This window comes from Paramisgurnus dabryanus, chromosome 1, assembly GCF_030506205.2.
Source record: "Paramisgurnus dabryanus chromosome 1, PD_genome_1.1, whole genome shotgun sequence".
In the NCBI taxonomy this organism is placed as follows: Eukaryota; Metazoa; Chordata; class Actinopteri; order Cypriniformes; family Cobitidae; genus Paramisgurnus; species Paramisgurnus dabryanus.
In genome coordinates this window covers 12,720,334-12,741,155 of record NC_133337.1, presented here as the reverse complement: position 1 = coordinate 12,741,155, position 20,822 = coordinate 12,720,334, and the positions used below count along the sequence as shown (strand labels likewise).

Below are 20,822 nucleotides of genomic sequence, written 5' to 3'. Positions count from 1 at the left end.
TTTTTATTCATGAGCCAGACTGCATTCGTTTATTCCCCAGTTGACTAACGCCCAGTCTGACTGTCATCAAATCAGAAGCGTGTGTCGCTGTGCGTAATTCATATTAATGAGCCAATCCGTAAAAACAGCACGTCCCCGTTCTAGTGACGTATAGCGGAGAGGCGGAGTTCTGGTCAGCTGATTGGTGCGTTCTACTGAATGATGTCATTTATAAAATTGCTGTTTTATTTGTTGTTTTTCCCCAAATGTATTTCTGGCCTTAGTGTTTATAATGTAACTATGTAAAAACTTTTGTTTCGGTGGCATTGTATATAGTAATAATAAAAAAACCCCTATATAATTGCTTTCTCATACAAAATATAGCTAGACCATTTCACAGGTGTTTTATTTCGTATGAGTACATTGCTATTTCTTAAAAAAAAAAAAAAAAAAAAAAAAAAAAAAAAAACATTGTTATTTCTTTTGTTAAATTCAATTTAATCAATCCAACCTAATATAATCTATTGTAAATATAAAAAACTATTAAAATATTTTACTTTGTTTTCTATTTTCAAAATATTTTATTTTGTATTTTTCAAATGACTTCGTGGTCATAAACATTTTATTTTGTATTTTTCAAAAGACTTCGTGATCGATTAAATTAATGGAATTACAAAAGATTGTTTCTTATCCAACTGTACACGTTGGTTGCACCTGTTCCCGAAAAACTTTTTTCTTTGAAAGTTTTGGAGGTGGCCTAAACTATTCCCATTGCAGGGGAGAACAATCCAGATTCAGACCTTCTCAGGAAGGAAACAAGAGCCTGGGAACTCGCAGCCAACCCTTCTCCTGTAATGGAACATACCCGGAACTTAAGTTCCTTGTTGATTCATCTAAAACTCTTTGGTTTATACATGCAGCATATGTTCGTGAGTTTGTAATGTTGAACTTAAACGCGAGATAGATTAATAAAACATGTCTGAAGAGGAGGTATGTAAAGAAGAACTTAAAGAGATTGACATATGTGACAATAACGTCTCAGAAGAAGAGAGTGGAGTTTTCCTCAACTCAGATGCGTCGTATATTGACGGCTTTTCGGCTTTCCACAGATGGGTTTCAAATAGACGTTTATCCTCAGATGGAAATTGTAAGTGTTTCAAAATAGCTTCATCATTAATCGCAATATCCAAGTGCGCAAGTGGTGCGTATGGATCACCAGATAAAGAGAATGTGAAAAAATGTGGTCTCTATAAAACGTGTTTCTTTCATGTGTGTTCAGATGAAGACGATGAGCAGAGAGCGTCCCGGGCATCATCTATTGTGGATTGTCTGTTAGTGGAGCTTTATGACACATACAGCAGTAACGGTTTCAGAGGGGTAGACAGCTCCACCGAAGCTTCCAGTTCAGATGCTTTCCTCGGGCGAAGTAACACCGGCGCGAACTTCCTGCAAGAACTTCAGGAGAAACACACGAGACGCCATCAGATGAAATATCTCTCTCAAAAAGGTGAATGTATTTTAAGACTCAAAATTAGACTGTTGAATTAAAAAAAAAAATACGTTAGTATATGCGGTTGTGTGCTTTAATGAAATCGGACAAATAGCTGTCAATCTGACAGTTCTCACATTAGTCTGAAACAGTCAAAAACCTGTTAAATATTAACCCTTTGTTTGTCGGGTGATTTAGGCTAATTGTTGCCTCAGGTGCTCAGTATCTTTGTAGCACATTGTACATACATTGACCATTTGTTTATACATGTGGTGTATACAAACATATTTATCTTCAAGTGTTTGTAGAGTTGCAAGAAATTAGAATCTACTAAGAATCAGGAGTGAGAGTAGATATTTTTTCAATGCATGATGACAATAATTTCACTGTGTCTGAATCTATACAGAAATGTAATTGAATGCATGTTTCCTAGATTTAAACAGCATATGTTTTGCGTTCAGGTCCAGAGGAACTAAAGTGGATTATTCAGGAGGTGAAATACCGTATTGGGGTCCAGTCTGCCAAACTGGTGCGTCAGGTGAAGAGAAAGGACAGACTACAGCAGAAAGTACAGAAGAACTTTGATATAGTAACTGCCTGTCTTCAAGCTGTCTCTCAGAAAAGACGTAATTATAAATCATTCTCTTGTTTCATTCCTGCAGCCATTACAGTGATGTGATTTGATATGCTGTGTCAAAAATTACATAAGACCTTATGTGCTGAAGACTAGTAGACCAAAGTATACTTTGACCTTTTTAGGAGCTTTGTCATCTTTGATAGTCCTCTGAAGTCTGATGTCCTTTAGCTGTTTTAGAAGACTGGTATTATATGGTTTCCGGGATATTCAACCGAATCGGTGCAATTTGCATGTTGTAACTTAACAAGTTAACACACATATTTTACTTTTCAAAATGAGTACTGGTCAATCTCAGGTAACTAGTTTATTTTTTAACATGGTTTCTTAATCGAGGGTGAAGACATTTTGGTAACAGGACTGAGTTTGGAAAATACATAAAATATAGCTGCATTATGTGCATAAAGACACTGAACAAATTCTAGTGATTTACCAAATGTTTTAATTTTAAAATAAGCCAATAACATCAAAGAAACAATATAGGTAACAGGATTGAACGTCATAGCATCAATATCATAAAATATACAGAAAAGAAAATGAGAAAAGATCTCAGAAGATCCAGACGATGTCACATCCTCTTGAAAATGTGACTTGTGGAATATTTCTAGATTTTCAGAGGGGGGACGTGTTGGGAAACAGGACTGAGTGAAATCCTGGGGACATGACTAAAATGTGCATTTTATCTAAAATAATGACTTTTTCAATAGTAAAAATATTTAAAGCAAATATGGGATATGGACCAACACAAAAAATGCAAAAAAAAAAGATATCTGAAGAATTGTATGCTTTGTATTTAAAGGTAAAGTACAGAGATAGAGAGCAGGGATAGATGAAAAATTTTGTTTTTCAGTGTTCTATGTAGTTTTTATCAATGTTTTAAATGACATGGTTTAAATTTGGTGTTAGATTAGCATGCATGAAACTTTGCCTAATAATAAAATGTATTTTAGAGTTAGTTTTTTTTGTATTTTATACATATAATGTTATGGGGACAGAAATGGCACTGATTCGGTGGAATGTACCTTCCACTGGTAGCAGATACTGAAATATTTATGCTTCCTTATGTGCGGAAAAATCCTGTTGTCTATCATTATAGTTAGTGCATATGAAATTTAAATGGCCATGTGATCAGTTTGACACTGACATGTACATTTTTAGCTTAATGTGGCCCTGAGTCAAACAGTAACCGTTTCCACTTGTGCGATGATTTGCATGAATGTGATGAATTTAGTGCAGGCAGGTGGCAGGCTCTGCTGTAGCTGACCTACAGATAATGTGGCCTTTGCAGCTCTTGTCTTTATCCTACATTTTGTTTACATGCAGCATGAGACTGCTATTAAACAGGTACAGTATGTCATCAAAACTAATGCTGTGCATGGTTTTTATTCATCAATGGAAATTCTATCATAATTTTCTGATCCTTATGTTGTTCTAAACCTGTATGAGTTCATTAGTATTTAATAGTAATTTTTTTCTGATGAACACAAAAGAAGATATTTTGATAAATGATGGTAAGCACACAGATGATGGTACCCATTGAATTCCACTGTATTTGTTTTTCCTACTATGGAAATCAAAATATCTTTTGTGTTCATTAGAAAAAAGAAATTCATACAGGTTTAGCACAACAGAATGAAAACTGATTTTTGGGGTGAAATATCCCATTTAGTCTATTTCTATTCCTAATGCAGGTGATGTGTCACAGTTATGAACTGATTATATTTTAAAGGGGACATATCATGATCTGAATTCCATGTTCAAGTGTTATAATTGGGTCCCCAGTGCTTGTATCAAAAATTATGAAAAATAACAACCCAGTAACTTAGTTTTGGTAAACCATTCTCTGCAAGAATATGAAAAAATAGCTCATTGAAATTTGGCTCCCCTTGTGATACGGCCCCTTAATCTGCACTATCCAACCACCACACTGCAATTTAGTGCAGAGATCAGCTCTTTGCATTTAAAAGGACACACCCCCAATGGCACATTTTTGCTCACACCTACAAAGTGGCAATTTTAGCATGCTGTAAAAAATTATCTATATGATATTTTGAGCTAAAACTTCACATACCTACTCTTGAGACACCAAAGATTTATTTTACATCTTAAAAAAGTGTAATGTCCCCTTTAATTTTGTTTCACTCCTTCTTGCCATGTTTTTTCTCTAAATATGAATATCATAAATGCATTCAATATTTTTTGATTTACCACTTTTTTACTAGATGCATGTCTTGTTTTTTACTAGATGTACACTGTAAAAAGTTTATTGTCAAATTAACAGTAACTTACTGGCAACAATTATCCAGTAGTTCCTGTATTTCAAACAACAGTAAAATTACTGTAGAAAGAATGACAGTAGTTTAAAGCATACTGCAAAATGAAGTACAGTATTATACTGTTTTTTCTAAGATCCAAAATACAGCATTTTACTGTTATACTGGAAATTTTACTGTTATTTATTTTACAGTATAAAATATATACTACTGTATTTTTCAATTTTACTGTTATTTATTTTACAGTATAAAATATATACTACTGTATTTTTCAATTTTACTGTTATTTATTTTACAGTGTAAAATATATACTACTGTGTTTTTTACGATTAAATTAAATACTGTTATTTTATCGGTTGGTGTTAAATATGAAGACAACAACTATATCTTTAAAAGCAGAAAATTTATTGTGCAGTTTTAACTGTATATTTGTAACAATATTAACAAAAATAACCAAAAAATGATTAGATTTTATACAAAAGGTTAAATAAAAATTAACAAAATCAGTCAGCAATCAATGTATCAAATGGTTGCCATAGTGTAGTTACCCTAAATGAGAAAACCACATCATACAATACAGTGAAAAGCATAATTACAATACAGTTTTTTTGTAGGTAGTATGAGTGGTGGTGGCAGGATGAAGGTGTAGGTCAGGGGTAGGCAACATCGGTTCTGGAGTGCCAAAATCCTGCAGATTTTATTTCCAACCCTGATAAAACCTTGCCTACCTGTAGTTTTCAGGTGACTCTTTAGATCTAGTTGTTCAGGTGTGTTTGTTTAGAGCTGGAGCAGAACTCTGCAGGACAACGGCACTCCAGGACCGACATTTTCTACAGCTGGTGTAGGTGGTGGGGGTATCATACTGTATACAGCAGGGGCGACAGCACTTGTGATAATCCTGTAACAAATGATAAAAACAAATAAATAATAAGTCCAAAAATTAACTAATCATCTAAAATGCTTGTTTTTAGCAATAATGTACTTTGAGCTCACCAGTTATAATCTAGAACATGGCCAAGTCTTGACATCCACCTTGAGAGAACAGAGAAAATATTACGGATAATGTTATAATAACATTACATGTTATTGAAAGCTTAAATAACCCAGTCGCAGTGCTGGTTGGTGACTTCTTTTTCGAGGGCGCACAATGCAAAGCTTGTCACAACATGTATTTAGCGCGTCATGTAAACTTATGTGCATCACGCATCATGTCAAGATGCTTCAAAGGGTTTTATTATAAAAGAGGCACCCACGTTTGCCAGATCTCGCTTAATCTCATGTGTAATCAGAGTTTAGTGTTAAGTTAGTGTCTTGCGAGTATTTTGTGAACGTGAGTGTCATAAAATCATAAACCCTTCTGACACTTTTACAGCAGGCACGTATTTTGACATAAGGCAAGATGCACATGGTTAACATGATGCAACGAACACATACTTTGACATGATGAGCAACACACATTACACTCTGAACACATATTTTGAATTTGCACCCCTTACGAGAGAAGTCACCAGCCACCACTGCGAAGTAGAATTACATTTTGAATAAATAATATTTAATAGACCACAGGTAGACTATTAAATATTTTCGCACCATTTTACACATTTCAGTGACTAAAACATGACACAAATATTACCCATAAATAATAACTGGTGTAATAAATAAATAAATGTGTTAACTATAATAATTATTATCAATAAACACAAAACTAATTCCGTATAGACCATTCCAAACTTAAGACGTTAAATGAACAAATTTACACAAAACTATATATGAACCAATTACCAAGTAAGGTTTGTTATGGCAAAACTATTTATACAAATACGTTGTTTGTACAATTTTAGAAGTGTTATAGACTGTCTTTTGTAGTCACCAAAAATGTTTAATGTTTAGTGTGCAATGATGGGTTTGGACATGCTACACTGAAGGAGAACACTAATGGCGCTTTTCCATTGCATAGTACCCCACGGTTTAGTTTAGTTTGTGTCGGGTCAGCTTACTTTTGGGAGCTTTTCCATTGGGTGCAGTACGTAGTACCCGATACTTTTTTTTCGTTCACCTCGGTTGGGGTTCCAAGCGACCCGAGCTGATAACAAACGTGACATGAAAACACTGTAGATCACTGATTGGTCTGAGAGAATTGTCACGTCATCGCTATAATGTAAATATTAGCTTTAGCTTACTGCTAGCTTGCGCTGTCTCATGCAAACATGTTGTTATCTGTGTTCTGCTATAAGTTTCCAAACACCCTTTTAGCGATGAAAAACATCCGCAGGTTGAGAATCCGGGACACCATAACAGTTTTTTCCAGACTTGCAGTTTGTGGCGGCACATTCGCGACGTGCACGTCCGCATTATATATTAGGGGTGTGCAAAAAAATCGATTCACATTTGAATCGCGATTCAAGCTTTGCCGATTCAGAATCGATTCATAGAATTCCAAAAATCGATTCATAATTTTTTTTTAATGCCGTGTTACTATTGTCCTGAAATGAGTTTATTTCAGTATTCCTATAGATGGCTTTGCTGCGTCGTATTCACTCTGACGCCTGCACACTCTTGTCACAGTGTTTCCCACACATTGACTTTACTTGGGCGCGCTGCCTAGTTATATTAAAAAGTGCCCAAGTATATCTGGCATCAAATTTTTTATCTTTTTTGTTTTTCTGTGATGATGACACTCTTTAATAATGACATTTTGTGTGCGACATGATGAGTTCAGTATGCGTTCACGTGCTTTTTATTTCTCAATGAATTAGGATGCGACGCGAACAAGCTCGTGTGACATTCATGTTTCTGAACTTGAGCAGAGTTATACCATTAGAGGACTTCACGGAGCACCCACGGCCAGTATGGTTCCGGGTTTATATTTGAGATGGTCAGTCGGGTCCGGGTCAGTCATAGTTAAATTACTTCTGGTCCCAAAGTCTGATTAATATTGTGTGTAAAACCCGAGTCGATCGGAGAATGGCCGTGACCATGAGCGCTACCGCGCTAAAGCTTCAGCGTGACGGCGGTTTCTATGGTTTGTTGATTTAAAAGACAAGACCACGCGCTGGATTTTCTGTCTCCCATTTTTTTCTATTATTATTAATAAACCATATATTTTCCAAAATCTATTGCACTGAACGAGCAAAGCTCAAGATTTACAAAACGCAAAACTGTAATGTAAAGTCCCCTGTCACTAAACAGCAAGTAGACTTTTGAATCTGAAATAATGAGTGGATTTAGCTTTTTTTATCGGCAAGAGAGAAATAGAAAGATAGGCATTTTTCCTGCTTCTGCTCTATCTAATAGAAATAATAACCATTATAACACCAGTCACATTTATAATCTATAGACCTGCACTGTCTATCATTAATATACTATATAATTGTATTTAATAGAGTTTGATAAAAGGGGTCATCTAATTGCTTCATAACAGTTTTTATTTTTGCATATAGACATAGGGCTCTATTTTAACGATCTGAAACGCAAGTGCGAAGCGCAACGCGCAAGTGAGTTTGTGGGCGGATCTTGGGCGCTGTTGCTATTTTCCCGGCGTGAGAAATAACTCTTGCGCCGGGCGCAAATCAATAAGGGGTTGGTCTGAAGTAGGTTCATTATTCATAGGTGTGGTTTGGGCGTAACGTCAAATAAACCAATCAGAACGCTAGCCAACATTCCCTTTAAACGCAAGGGCGCAAGTTCCATGGCAGGTTGCTATTATTATGACGGATTTACCAGGCGCACGCCAGGAGCGGTTCACAGCCGAGGAGACCAACGTCCTTGTACGGGGGAATCCCACGCTTGCCAGCATAAATCGGGCACGCCGTGTAACGGGAGGTGGATCTGCCTCGGGACTTGACGCCAGCAGAGGACATCGCTGCGTCCACCCTCACCGCTGAAAGGGTTTGGGGGCTTTGAAATCGGACCCAAGAAACGCAAGCAAGGTCCAACCCCAAAGTACTCTTACAAATCAAGTTCATATACATTAAGGTTTCATATGAAAACATTTTAACTATTATTTACATAAAATAAACGTAATACAGCCACACAACAAAGTTATGAAAATATTTTAATCGTTATTTGCATGAGAATAAATAAAAACTATCACCACAATGCTCACCACTATGATTCCCCTTATCTCGTGTATTAATATTTTTAAGTGTAACAATTTATGATTTGCAAAAATAACTGTTGCATCTGTGTAGATTAGATAAGCAAAGTGTATGCGCGTTGTGCACGCTATACATTATGGTCAAGCATGCGCCCTTAAAATAGCATAATGAACCACGCGCAACGCGCCACTGACTTTAGACTAGTTTTTTTTGGTTAGTAGCGCAATTGTTTTTTGAAACTGCAAAATAGCATAAGAGATGGTTTGCGCCGCAACACACCTCCTTTTTGCGCTGAACCGCCCAGGGAGCGCAAGTTCATTCCCTAGTTTGCTGACGTGCATCTGTGGAGGGAAAAACCCCGCTGTGCGCCGGCGCAAAATACGAATGATACATGCGTCACTGACAAAGTCAATTGCGCTGGGTGCAAGATAGGGCCCATAAAGTTATATTAAAACTACATTTAATTTGTTGTGTTTCTTTTCTTTAAAATTGTATGTCTACTACAATCAATCACATAGGAAAAAGTAAACTACATTTACATAATGTGAATCGTTTTTTTAAAATCGAGAATCGTTTTTGAATCGAAAATTGATTTTGAATCGAATATTGAGCCTAAAAATTGGAATCGAATCGAATCGTGAAATTTTCTGAATCATGCAACCCCTATTATATATGCTTAAATGCAACTTGAATGAGGCTCAGCGGAGCGCCGTCGACTGACGCCACGGGTTGAGTGTTTGAACAGAAACTGTCATGTGAGACAGAGGTAGTTATAAACGCGATGTGCAAACATCTATTTGTGGTGGCCAATTTTAATTTTGTGGCAGACTGAGAAATAAATGAATGTATGGGAATGTACAACAACGCTCTCACGTGTATGATGTCACAGCAGTAGGCAGCGTAAATATAACGACACGCCTATAATCCCTCCCACTCCGAAGTGATACTAAACTCGATGGAAAAGCTAACCACGCCAAAGTGAGGTGAGCTGACCCGACCCAAACTAAACTAAACCGTGGGGTACTATGCAATGGAAAAGCGCCATAAGAGATCCAGTACCTGACACCATCCATTCTGATGCTGGCTCCTCACATCAAGGGGGTTTGAAGTGCCATGAAAAATTGTTGTTGGTGTTAGCTTTGCTGAATCCTGTGAAAATAAAATGTTTAACTAAGAATACAAGTTAAAGAGTTGAGTAATAAATTGCATCAAAATCTAAACTCTATTGTTAGCCAAACTCAAAACTTACATTTTCCAGACAAAAGTTAAACTTGCTGTATTCTCAAGATGAAGAAATAAAATGAGCAGTGCAGGGTTTTTCTCCATATCAGAAACACCTGTGTAAACATAAAAATAAAACACAAGTTATTGCCACACTGATTAAAATATACTGTACTGTACTGTACAGTATGGGAGCTGTAAGAGATTAATACACACTCATTAAATACACTATAAATATTAAAATAATTATTAGATAAATTTAATCATTGTTAATGTGCTCCCAACTGATGTGCTGTTCCAGTTCTGTGCATTTTTCAAGTGTATAGGCAGTTCCTGACCAGACGCTTGACCCGCCAGTACAGTAAAGTAATTGTTCAACATTTCAAATTGGGTATAAAAAATATTGTACCTTTTTGTGCTAGTATGTCCTTTCTTCAGATTTAGATGAAGGTCCTTCCCAAACCACATCTTGATGTCATAAAGAATCTTAAACACATAACATTTCAACAGAATGATACAGGGCACTTGCACAGTAATACCTGAAAATGAATAGATTTTGTTCTAACTCAGATGATCACATGATATTGTCATAACAACATAATTATAAGTAAGATATTGTTTCTGTCTTAATAGATTGATTGCAGGCTTTGCCTGATGCTAAATGCATGGTAAAAATTTTTATAAACAGATAATTGAACCACGTAAAATAATAATAATAATAATAATAATTGAACCACGTGACTTCTCCCGATCATCCGGGACATATGACCATCATGTAATGGCAGCATACAAAACAGGGATACAAAGGAAAACGTTGATCATTGGATTAATCCATATCAGGTCCTAGAGAACACATTTTCAGATCTCATGTCAGCAGAACACTAATACATTTTCACATAAATATTCGCGGATATTATTTAAATCCACAATACATCTTTGTGTATGGATCATAGTCCTATTATTAGCAGATGAACAAAAGTTAAGTGACTGAAAAAGAGTAAGGCTTTTATGAAACTACACAATAATAAGTTAGTACTCACCCACTGTTTAAAAAAGCACTGCTGGTCTCAATCCAAGTGAGCACACAAACACACCGCCACGCAACAAGCACAGGATCTCTCCAATGCGATGCCCGCTGTAGTGAAGATATCCCGCGATAGACGAGTGACGAGCATGCAGGCGTAAAACTACCGTAGAAAATTTGTTGTGGACTGTAGCCCAGATTTACATACACTAATAAAGAAGATAAAACATTGTTAAATCTATTATACGTCTTTTCAATACTTCTAGCTGCCATGTTCAGTCAAGTTCATGTTCAGTCATTAATGTATTATTTTAAACATATTCCACAGATATTCATTACACAACGTATTCTGGCACAACATAATTCAAGTTTATAACGTTATTTATTTAACACATTAATTTCTTTCACTTAGTTACCTCAGCAAAGTCTCTGTCATCAACACAACACGATCAGCTCAGACTCCCCCTGACCGTTAATTTGAAAAAGCGCTGGCGGGGTTTTACACAGTGAACATGCTTTCTTTTGCACACACGCAGACAATCATTATGTAGTTGCAGAAGTTGTTTGCTGTTATGACAGAAATTAAGTAAAATTTAGCCGAAAGAACCCTTTAGTGCCAATAAAGTCTCATACCAGATATTGCATATAGCACTTACCAGATAATGATGAAGTGAGTGAAGACAAACACGACGACACAATATCTCATAATAGCTCTCTGTCATTTTGTGGTCACAAAATTAATGTTAGCATATACGTATTAATATTCACCCAGCAGATGTTAATAAAGAAATACGCGCTAGATTAGCAGAACAGATACGACGAGCGACGACACACAAGCGTTCTCCCACTCCCCCTACTGACAGAACTGAGGAGCACATCACGTGACCAACTCGCGCCTGAACTCTCCGCATTTGTTTAATCGAATACAAAAATTAGCGCTTTCTTAACTAATTGACTGCTATTTGAAGATTATACATATATATATTCTCGCCTAAACTAATCTTAAAAATACAATTTGTGACCTAGAGGCAACAATATTAAGAACTGATGGTATGTCTATTGAATTGGCTGGTGATTTCATTAAAGCCTCAGAAAAGGCACGTGATTTATGTTAAAGGAACACACCGAGCATCTGATGTGAAAACAGACATTAAACCAAATATCTCACAAAAAATTAAGCATTTAAGATATAAATATACGTTTGTCATTGTGTTTTGCAGTTGGTTGGTAATACTGTATTCAGAGTAATATTTCCCATAATGCATTGGAAAACTACAGTAGCCTACTGTACAAAGCTTATGCAGTAAAAAACTGTTGAAAATACATTAAAATACTGTGAAAACAACAAAGCTACAGTAACAAACTGTAAACAACTTGTACAGTAAGAAACTGTCGAGAAAAACAGTAAAAAACTGTGAAAACAACGAAAATTATTTACAGTGTATGTCAAGACAAAACTGCTCCTTTTATCACATAAGCTACTGCTCATAATCTAAACATGACATTACACAACAATGCAATTAAATAATTTCAAATTTAAAGTACTATTTCATCTGCCTATCTTTCTATTTTCTGTACAGTGTAGTGTGTCGCATACTTCTATTTGTTAGGTCACAGGGAGTGCTTTTAATATTTTTATATGGACTGGTCACATGGCTAGTCCATCTCAGGGCTTATTTCCTCCACGTGCTGTACTTTGGTTGCATTCAGTGATCATGTATTGTATTAATGGCGATTGTAGTCAACTTGCCCTAATGTTTCCTAATTAGTTCCAGAATAAATTCAACTTTGTTGCATACGTTAATACTTTATTCCTTATTTTTAAGATTATTAACGCATTAGATGTCCACACTTGTGTTCTTCAGCTGTTTCCACACTGCTGTTAAGTTTTCTGTATATTTTTTTCTCATTCATCGCATATGTAGCCCATCCTCCAGAGCTTCACCGGTCCCTCCTTCTGCACGACGCACATATGTGGGTGTAGACATACGTTCATCACCGCCGTATTCATCTTCTTCTCGCATCCTCCGTGTATCTTGATCTTTTAGCATCGACTTTTGCCTATACTATTAATCTTATTGTCTTCTTACCTTGCGATGGATACTTAAATCTCAACCCGGAAATTTGGATTAATTGATCAGTTCTATTTGGCGCTACGCGTTTAATGATTTCCTCGACATCGTATTAAATGCTTGAAATAGACTAGGGTGAGGTGTTATGCGGTTTATATTTACAAGAGCAGATCAAACGGGACGTGGTCCTCTTAGTTTTTCCCCAAATGAAGCAGGAAAGATTTGTTTCCTCAAAGAGGTCGAGGGTTTGCGTGAAACGTCAGAATGCAGGTGGAGGAGTTGGTAATATTATCAGTAATGTGCTGAAGAAACGCAACGGCATCTCCAGAAGAGCGCCACGGCTGCTGTGCACACTAGAGCCAGGTGAACCTACACTCCTGCATGCTTTAAATATGATTTATATAATCAATTTATTGTGTTTATGCCTTGATTCAGATAATATAATGGGCAGGATGTAATTTCATTTATTTATACTACAGGCAGGCATTTTTAATATTAGTTACATTAAACATATTTGGTCTCAATTCATGATACTTTCAATAGTCTTTGCTTTTCATTCACAAACGCATGTGCTTTGATGTGTAAAGTAATATGGGTGCAGTAGGGGGGCTCGAGAGATGCTGGTCATCTTGTAGGTTAATCCGGCTTAAAAGTGAAACACAGGCTGAAATGGTTGCTGTGTGTGTTATTATAGCGTATTTCCCCAACAGAGATGGACGCAGGTTAGTATTTATTAATTTATATAAACAAGGCGTAAAGCTGCTATCGTTTTGGATATAGCCTATGCTTTCAATCGTTCGCGAAGGTTCGCATGATTTCTTCACCGTTTACAGCAGCGTTTGAAAAGATGAGCTTGCTATGCTAAATTATTTTCGGTTTTGAAGATTTAGCAAATTTAGGGTGTATGTCTCGCAGTACGACGTTTTAACAAGATGGAAAGTGAAATGAAAGACGGTTTATTTTGGATCGATACAGGATGGTGTCGTATTTCCGGAAGTAGCTTTTCAGCACCACGGAGGAGCGGACAGCGACATTTATCATCAGCTTGTTTCACGCGTTAGGTTTCCGTTTCGTGATTTATAATAATAAAAGGATAATTGTCAGTCACATTTTTAATACTTATTCGTAGCATAGCTACATAAATAAGTTATATAACTTGGCCTACAATAAAAACAACCCTTATTCATTGATTGCATAACAACCCCTCATTTAATAATTTATTATTGAGACACCTGCAGCTCGGAAGTTATTATCTTGAGTCATCACTGTGTCACTGAATTCACACTCTTGTCTCTACAGGGGTCGACACCAGGTTGAAGTTCACTATCGAACCATCTCTTGGAAAGAATGGATTTCAACAAGTATGTCTGAGATGCATGTGTCCACTGCTGTACTTGTGTGCCCTACTCTCCTGTAAAGCTGTTTCTTTATATTTTAACTGCAGTGGTATGATGCCCTGAAAGCTGTGGCGAGGCTCCCAGCTGGCATTCCCAAAGAATGGAGGAAGAGGGTACGGGTGGTGGACACTTCTCTCTTAATACTGTTACCGTAATACATTTCTCTGTTGTCTTACCACATCTGTGTTATGAGATTTATATTGGCTTGCTTGATTTAGGTATGGCTTACATTAGCCGATCAGTACCTTCACAGCATCTCCATTGACTGGGAGAAAACAATGAGGTTTGCTTTCAATGATCGCAGCAATCCAGATGATGACTCTCTGGGAATACAAATAGTAAAGGTATATTTATTTATTCAACACATCAAATTATTTAATACAGCTTTAACACTTTCTATACAATTGTATTGGTACATTTATAATTATCACATATGAATTTTAATAAGTGTATGTATACATTTACAATAAATTGTCTTGTGTCAGCATCAGCGATATTTTGTGGAATAAAATTGAGTCAGTAGGATGAAATGTTAAATGGTGCAGCAGGATGTTTGCTTTTAGTAGTGCGTCAGTCCAAAGTGGATAATGGAACAGTAAATGTGTTTGATGAATCACTGCTCACTTTCATGCAGTGCCACACAGACAAAGACAGGTGCGCACAAGCTTGGTTTAACTCTTCTTTTGCTTGTGCTTTCTAACTCTGTGCCTTACATCCTACCTGATAAAGCACAACACTTTTAAGCCAGACGTACCATGATGTTGTTAAGCTATCATATACTGTATGCTTCTGTTGAAGCTGCTGAACAACTTCTTTAAAAAAGGAAAAATAATTTACAAAAACAAGACACTAAAAAGTTGGCATTTATGCTTGCAGTGTATTTGAGAAATTGATGCCTATTTAAGAACTCTGTTATATTTGGTCACAGTTTGCATTCTCAATCTCGTTTAGGACTTGCATCGGACGGGCTGCAGTTCCTACTGTGGCCAGGAGGCCGAACAGGACCGGGTGGTTTTAAAGCGGGTACTGCTGGCATACGCCCGCTGGAACAAGACTGTCGGCTATTGCCAGGGCTTTAATGTTCTGGCTGCCCTCATCCTGGAGGTCACAGAGGGACATGAAGGAGATGCATTAAAAGTTTGTCTGCATCTCTGCATATTTAGTTCATAAATGCTCCATTATGAAAATCACTTCATGAAATAAATATACATTGTATTTTTATCATAGGTGATGATATATTTGATCGATAAGGTGCTTCCTGAAAGCTACTTTGCCAATAACCTGCGTGCACTCTCGGTGGACATGGCCGTGTTCAGGGATCTGCTACGAATAAAGCTTCCAGAACTTTCTCAGCATCTTAACCATCTCCAGAAAGTAGCCAATCGGGAAGGAGGAGGTTTGTCACCCATAGATGTGAAAACACAAACCAGGTTGACCGCATTTGTCAAATACCCCATCTAATTGTTTGCGCAATGTTGTGTGGTTTCAGGCAGCTATGAGCCACCACTCACTAACGTCTTCACCATGCAGTGGTTTCTTACCATGTTCGCCACCTGTCTGCCCCACCACACCGTCCTGAAGATCTGGGACTCTGTGTTTTTTGAGGGGTCGGAAATGCTGCTTCATGTAGCTCTGGCCATCTGGGCCAAACTCGGAGAGTAAGTTCATCAATCATCCCTCCAAAAGAAACCAGATCCCAAGACCTCTTCAGAAACCTGTATGATTATAAAATGAGAATGTTTTAGCATGTATCAAGTGTGTTACTTGTATCTTCATGTCTTACAGGAGGATTGAGGAGTGTCAGACTGCTGATGAGTTTTATAGTACAATGGGCTGCCTGACACAGGAAATGCTGGAGCACAACCTGATTGACTCTAATGAACTTATGCAGGTGAGTGTTTCTGTTATTTATTTTTAAATCAGAGTACTTGAGTCTTTCTTGCATTTACTGTTATATGTGTTATATCGGCCAACAGCCACATTGCTTTCTCATTATCAGCATTAGTGGACCACTAGTGTGTTATGCGTGCATCTGTATTCCTCTCAACAGACTGTCTACTCCATGGCTCCCTTCCCATTCCCCCAACTGACTGAACTCAGGGAGAAATACACATATAACATCACCCCATTCCCTGCGCCTGTCAGAGCTATCAGCAGGTATTTATTACATTGACACCTATATTAAAGTCATAAACACAAAATGTGAGCTTACAGTAAGTGGGATGGTACAGTTGTACTGTATTTGGAATACAGTAATACAGAAGTAAAAGGTCTGCCCAGTCATTTACACTCACTTCAAAGACAACTTTCACCAATTAAAATTTGTAAGGGAATGATGCATTACAATAAATGAATATTCTATGTTTTTTTACTTTATATAGTCAGGCACTCAATGGATGGGAAAGTGATGATGATGTCGACATGGATGATGAAGATCCCATCATTACTGCTCTTGGCTGCCTGGGGCCTCTGGGAGGACTTCTGGCACCTGAGATCCAGAGATACCAAAAACATCTTAAAGGTCTGTTTCTGCATCTCTAATGATTTGGGTTGAAAAACACTAGATTTACTTCAGTACCCACTTCAGGAAATTTTTTTGGCAGCCTTTTAAACGAACCTGATCCCTGCTGCCTCATTTCTCCTGAACGATGTCATGTTTATGATTTCTATAACATTTGCAGGGCTATCTAAACTATACTGGCAATATGAAAGTAAAATAAAGTCATGCACTAATGCAAACATTATGATCTCACTATAGCTCAGACTGCCAGCGTAACCTTGGCTAGATTGGAAAAATATTCCTGATTATCCTGTTTGAATCCGCCTGCAGACAGATTTAATCCCAGATACATTTGTTAGTTCTGTTTTTGATGTGTTTAGGTCATTAGGCATTCTGGAAGACGCCCCAGCTGTCTTTCATTACAAACTTCAGTTGTAGTAAATGAATGAAGTTCAGAGAGAGGCCAAGACTGATTTTACCAAAGTTACCCTGTAAAATCTGTCAAACATTCTGGCTTTAACAACACATGGTGTTTATACTGTATCATAGAAAGTTTGTTTCGTTTGCTTTGCAGATCAGAAAGCAGTGCAGAGCTCTCACGGAAGTAACATGGCCGAGCTCAGTCCCGGAGCGGTGGGTACGGGACGGGCGGAGCATCAGGCTGCCATCAACAGTATGATGCTGGAGCGCATGAGCACCGACATCAATGCGCTGAAAAAACAATACTCGCGTATCAAACAAAAACAACAGCAGCAAGCTGGTCTACTCTACATTCATACAGGTAGGTAGCAGGACTTAATAAATAGAAATCTCTGGTAACAGATATGGACTGAATTTAATTTGACAGGTTTTAGTTTTAACACATTGGCTTCGTGCATTTGCTTCAGGCAACAAAATATTAAATCAGGTTTATTTTTAAGTAAGATATTTTATTTTTTAAGGCCATTCAGTATCATCTTTTACTTTTAGTGTCATTTAATCTTTTAGTATTTTTTGACACACGTAAATGCTGTAAAAAAAAAAAAACTCTGTAACATTTTCCCAGGACTTCCAGTGGAAGCTGAAACTATTGAACCACATCAACCCATTAAAGCCCAGAAGCACCACACTGGTACTGATCATCATGGGTCAACTTCATTAGATATGCTAGGTGGTGCAGTAAATATTTTGACTGGTGTTGGGTCAAACAATAATCACATGATGATTGCGGTGAAGGCTGTGGTGATCTTAATTCATGTTTGTGGTCTTGTGGTGGGATGTTAAATGGGTTGCGTGGGTTTTATGTTGACTTGAGCAATCAGCTTAATAAATAATCATGTTTTCTTACTTATTGGCATTGATTCTTCACAGATAAATGTCCAGCCACCAGTATCCTTTCCTCGCAACTCGGTCCCTCCCCTGTGGTTAACCATCTTCTCCTGGGTAGGAAGCCCAGGCCTGGTCAGCAGTCTTCCAAGAATAGTATCATACATAATGGAGGACTGCACCCTGTGCCCCAAGCCCACTCTTCCCCATGCCACAGCCAGACGTCCAGGGCCAGGCTCAATTCCCCTTGGCGCAGCCACGTGCGCACCCATCGGAGGAACATCGCTAGAGCTCGCGCCCAGCTCGGCTTTGATGATTCTCTAGAACTAGATGATGACGAAACTCCTGTGAGCAAAACAGAAGAGGAAGCAGAGAGAAAAGGGGAGGAAGAAGAGGTAAAAACCAAAGAGGATGAAAAACAGACTGCATGTAAAGAGCAGGAGAAGGTAAAGACATCTGAACAGGTGACCAGCATGGCTAGAAGCTCAGATGTTTCTCTGCAAGACCACAGCTCTGGAGAAGAAGAGGAGAAGGTCCAACAAATAGAGAACAAGCTGTCTTCTCTGGAGCTGAAACCTTTACCAGAACCAACCTCAAATGAACCAGAGGCACAGACACCACCTCCAAAACCCCAGTCAAAGACGGAGTCCAACAACAATGATCTTCACCCACTCCCATCCACCTGTAATCAAGCTTCAGACTCTTCTAGCTCAGAAAGTGGAAGAAGCCCCTCAAACTTAGCAGGGGAACCCCCAAAACCACAGCAGATCTTTTCTCCTTTCCCCTGCATCAAAACACCTCGCAAGTCTGTTGCTGCAAGAAACCTGGGGCTGTACGGTCCAACTGCCAGAACTCCAAATGTGCACTTTCCCCAGATGAGTAGAAGTTTAAACCGTGTAGGAAGCACCACCAAGCGACGCTAATGGGTTGTCACCTACAGACAAGCACTTATAAAATAAAGCTACTGTACTCTTTATATCAATATTCTACAGCTGTCATGCAAGCACATGCATAACTCCAGTATGCTTCCAGCACATTTCCTAAAAGCTGATCACTGTACGAATTCACGAAGGTTATATTTATTTTTTGTACGAGACCCTCCCAGAAGAGAATAATGTCCAAAAGTTGTGCTTGAAGGGTTTAATAAAGTCTTATAAAAGAATCTTTGCTGCATCTTCAAGCCACCAGTATTTACAAGATGCAATATGTTTACTCGTATGTGCTGTATCTTTAAGATAAAAGCCACGCAATGACATTAATGTAACAACTCACATTTTACTGACTGCTGGTAACTATTAAACAGTTCAAGAGGTTAAACACTCTTATCCCACAATGTCTAAGCTGTGAGATTCTTGGATTTAAAAGCAATTGTCCATGGCCACTTGATTTAGTTCCTTTGTGCCCTGTGCCAGAAACAATTCTTAACTGTTTTCAGTTTATTGTAATCTGTTACAACTATGTACTTTTCTTGTTACTTTTACTTTGTTTTTCCTTCTTTAGTAAACTGTGTTCCCTTTTGTTGCCATCTGACTTTTTTCTAAAGAAGTGAATGAAAGTTATCACTTGTTTTGAAATGTCTGTTCTGAATACTCCTGCTACTGAAAGTCCTTCAGCATATAAAGTTTTGGGTGGCTTAGAGATGAGATTGACATACATAATCCCCACAGTGAATTAAACACATGCAAGTATGGAAAAAGCTTGCAGTATTTCATTTTCTGTGTAATGTTTTCTTTCAGATGGAAGCTCGTGTTTTTTGGTGTTACATCCCTTATTATGAATGATAATGAATGATGTCTAAATGCTCAAGTTCTTTATTTAACAGAACCGTTAACAGGTTTTCTTGATACTTGCACTTAATATATAAAAAAAAACAGGTAGAACAGCATAACTGGGGTTTGTTTGAGAGAATTCGGTTCTTCAGTGAGTGTGGTTACATCAGCATGTTGTGATGTTACAGAATGTATAGTAAGTATATAAATGTTTAAGTAGGTCTTTATAATACTTAATGGGTCGATGTAAATGTACAACAGAAGTTTTAAATAGGACCAAGCTATATGTTCCCATACAATATTTGCGACACATGACATTTAAAGGGGTCATATTATGAATTTTTTAAAGATGTAAAATAAATATTTGGTGTACTTAGAGTGTGTATGCGAAGTTTTAGGTCAAAATACTCCACAGATAATTAATTATAGCATGATTAAATTGCCACTTTTTAGGCCTGAGCTAAAGTGTGCCATTTTGGGGTGTGTCATTTAAAATGCAAATGAGCAGATAAAGTGCAAACACTGATAACAATAGGTGTGTTCGACATCGGCTGTGGCTGGATGTAACCGATCGGCGAGATTAGCCGCGTGCAGGCGGGGAGGAGCCGAAAACGGAGACGTGAAGTCGGACGCGCTGTGGTTCCCGTAGTTTGCGGCATTTACGTCAAGCATGGCTGATCACGTGCCGTTTGCTTGCTTAATAGCATTAAACATGATTTGTAAGATGTAAACTACATAAAAAGTGAATTATACTGTTTTGAATGTCCGTGTATGAGCATGAGTGGAACTAAAGAGGCTTACAGCATCTGTTTTTACATGAATAAAGTTCAACATAAGCATATATTATTTAAATCATTGGTATAGTGGGGTCTACGTTTTGTATCCATTTTATTTTGATGAAGATGACACAATATAACATCGCGACTACATGAAAATAGCTTTAACTGTTATAAAAATACAGATTTGTGAGCATTTGTGGAACTGAGGGCGTGAAAATAAACACGAAATACACGTGATTGTTGTCATGTGGTGAATTCGACCAATCGTGAAACAGCTGTGTCG

The 20,822-nt window shown here is 37.6% G+C and overlaps 1 protein-coding gene and 1 long non-coding RNA gene across 8 annotated transcripts; one reads left to right on the top strand and one right to left on the bottom strand.

The window, feature by feature from the left end:
* The first annotated feature begins 846 nt into the window (after window positions 1-846).
* Window positions 847-19,702, top strand: tbc1d30 (TBC1 domain family, member 30). Of its 5 annotated transcripts, none has more exons than XM_065264281.2 (15): window positions 847-1,126; window positions 1,259-1,486; window positions 1,930-2,094; window positions 14,089-14,150; window positions 14,234-14,299; window positions 14,405-14,530; window positions 15,138-15,323; window positions 15,414-15,582; window positions 15,676-15,844; window positions 15,972-16,077; window positions 16,237-16,343; window positions 16,568-16,707; window positions 17,261-17,467; window positions 17,732-17,797; window positions 18,037-19,702. In XM_065264281.2, the coding sequence occupies exons 1-15, from the start codon at window positions 955-957 to the stop codon at window positions 18,912-18,914; spliced, it is 2,847 nt and encodes a 948-aa protein (XP_065120353.2). In that variant the 5' UTR covers window positions 847-954; the 3' UTR covers window positions 18,915-19,702. The 5 variants fall into 5 exon arrangements, with proteins under 5 accessions (XP_065120353.2, XP_065120352.2, XP_065120354.2 ...); XM_065264280.2 differs by having other exon boundaries at window positions 17,732-17,836; XM_065264282.2 differs by lacking the exon at window positions 17,732-17,797 and having other exon boundaries at window positions 848-1,126.
* Window positions 4,792-12,155, bottom strand: LOC135747133 (uncharacterized). Of its 3 annotated transcripts, XR_010531689.2 has the most exons (8): window positions 11,374-12,155; window positions 11,134-11,284; window positions 10,734-10,926; window positions 10,103-10,536; window positions 9,722-9,809; window positions 9,532-9,621; window positions 5,369-5,407; window positions 4,792-5,273 (listed from the first exon to the last, which is right to left on the bottom strand). It is a non-coding gene; the product is annotated as an uncharacterized lncRNA (long non-coding RNA). The 3 variants fall into 3 exon arrangements; XR_010531687.2 differs by having other exon boundaries at window positions 11,134-12,155; XR_010531688.2 differs by having other exon boundaries at window positions 10,103-10,179; window positions 11,134-12,155.
* Window positions 19,703-20,822: the final 1,120 nt, after the last annotated feature.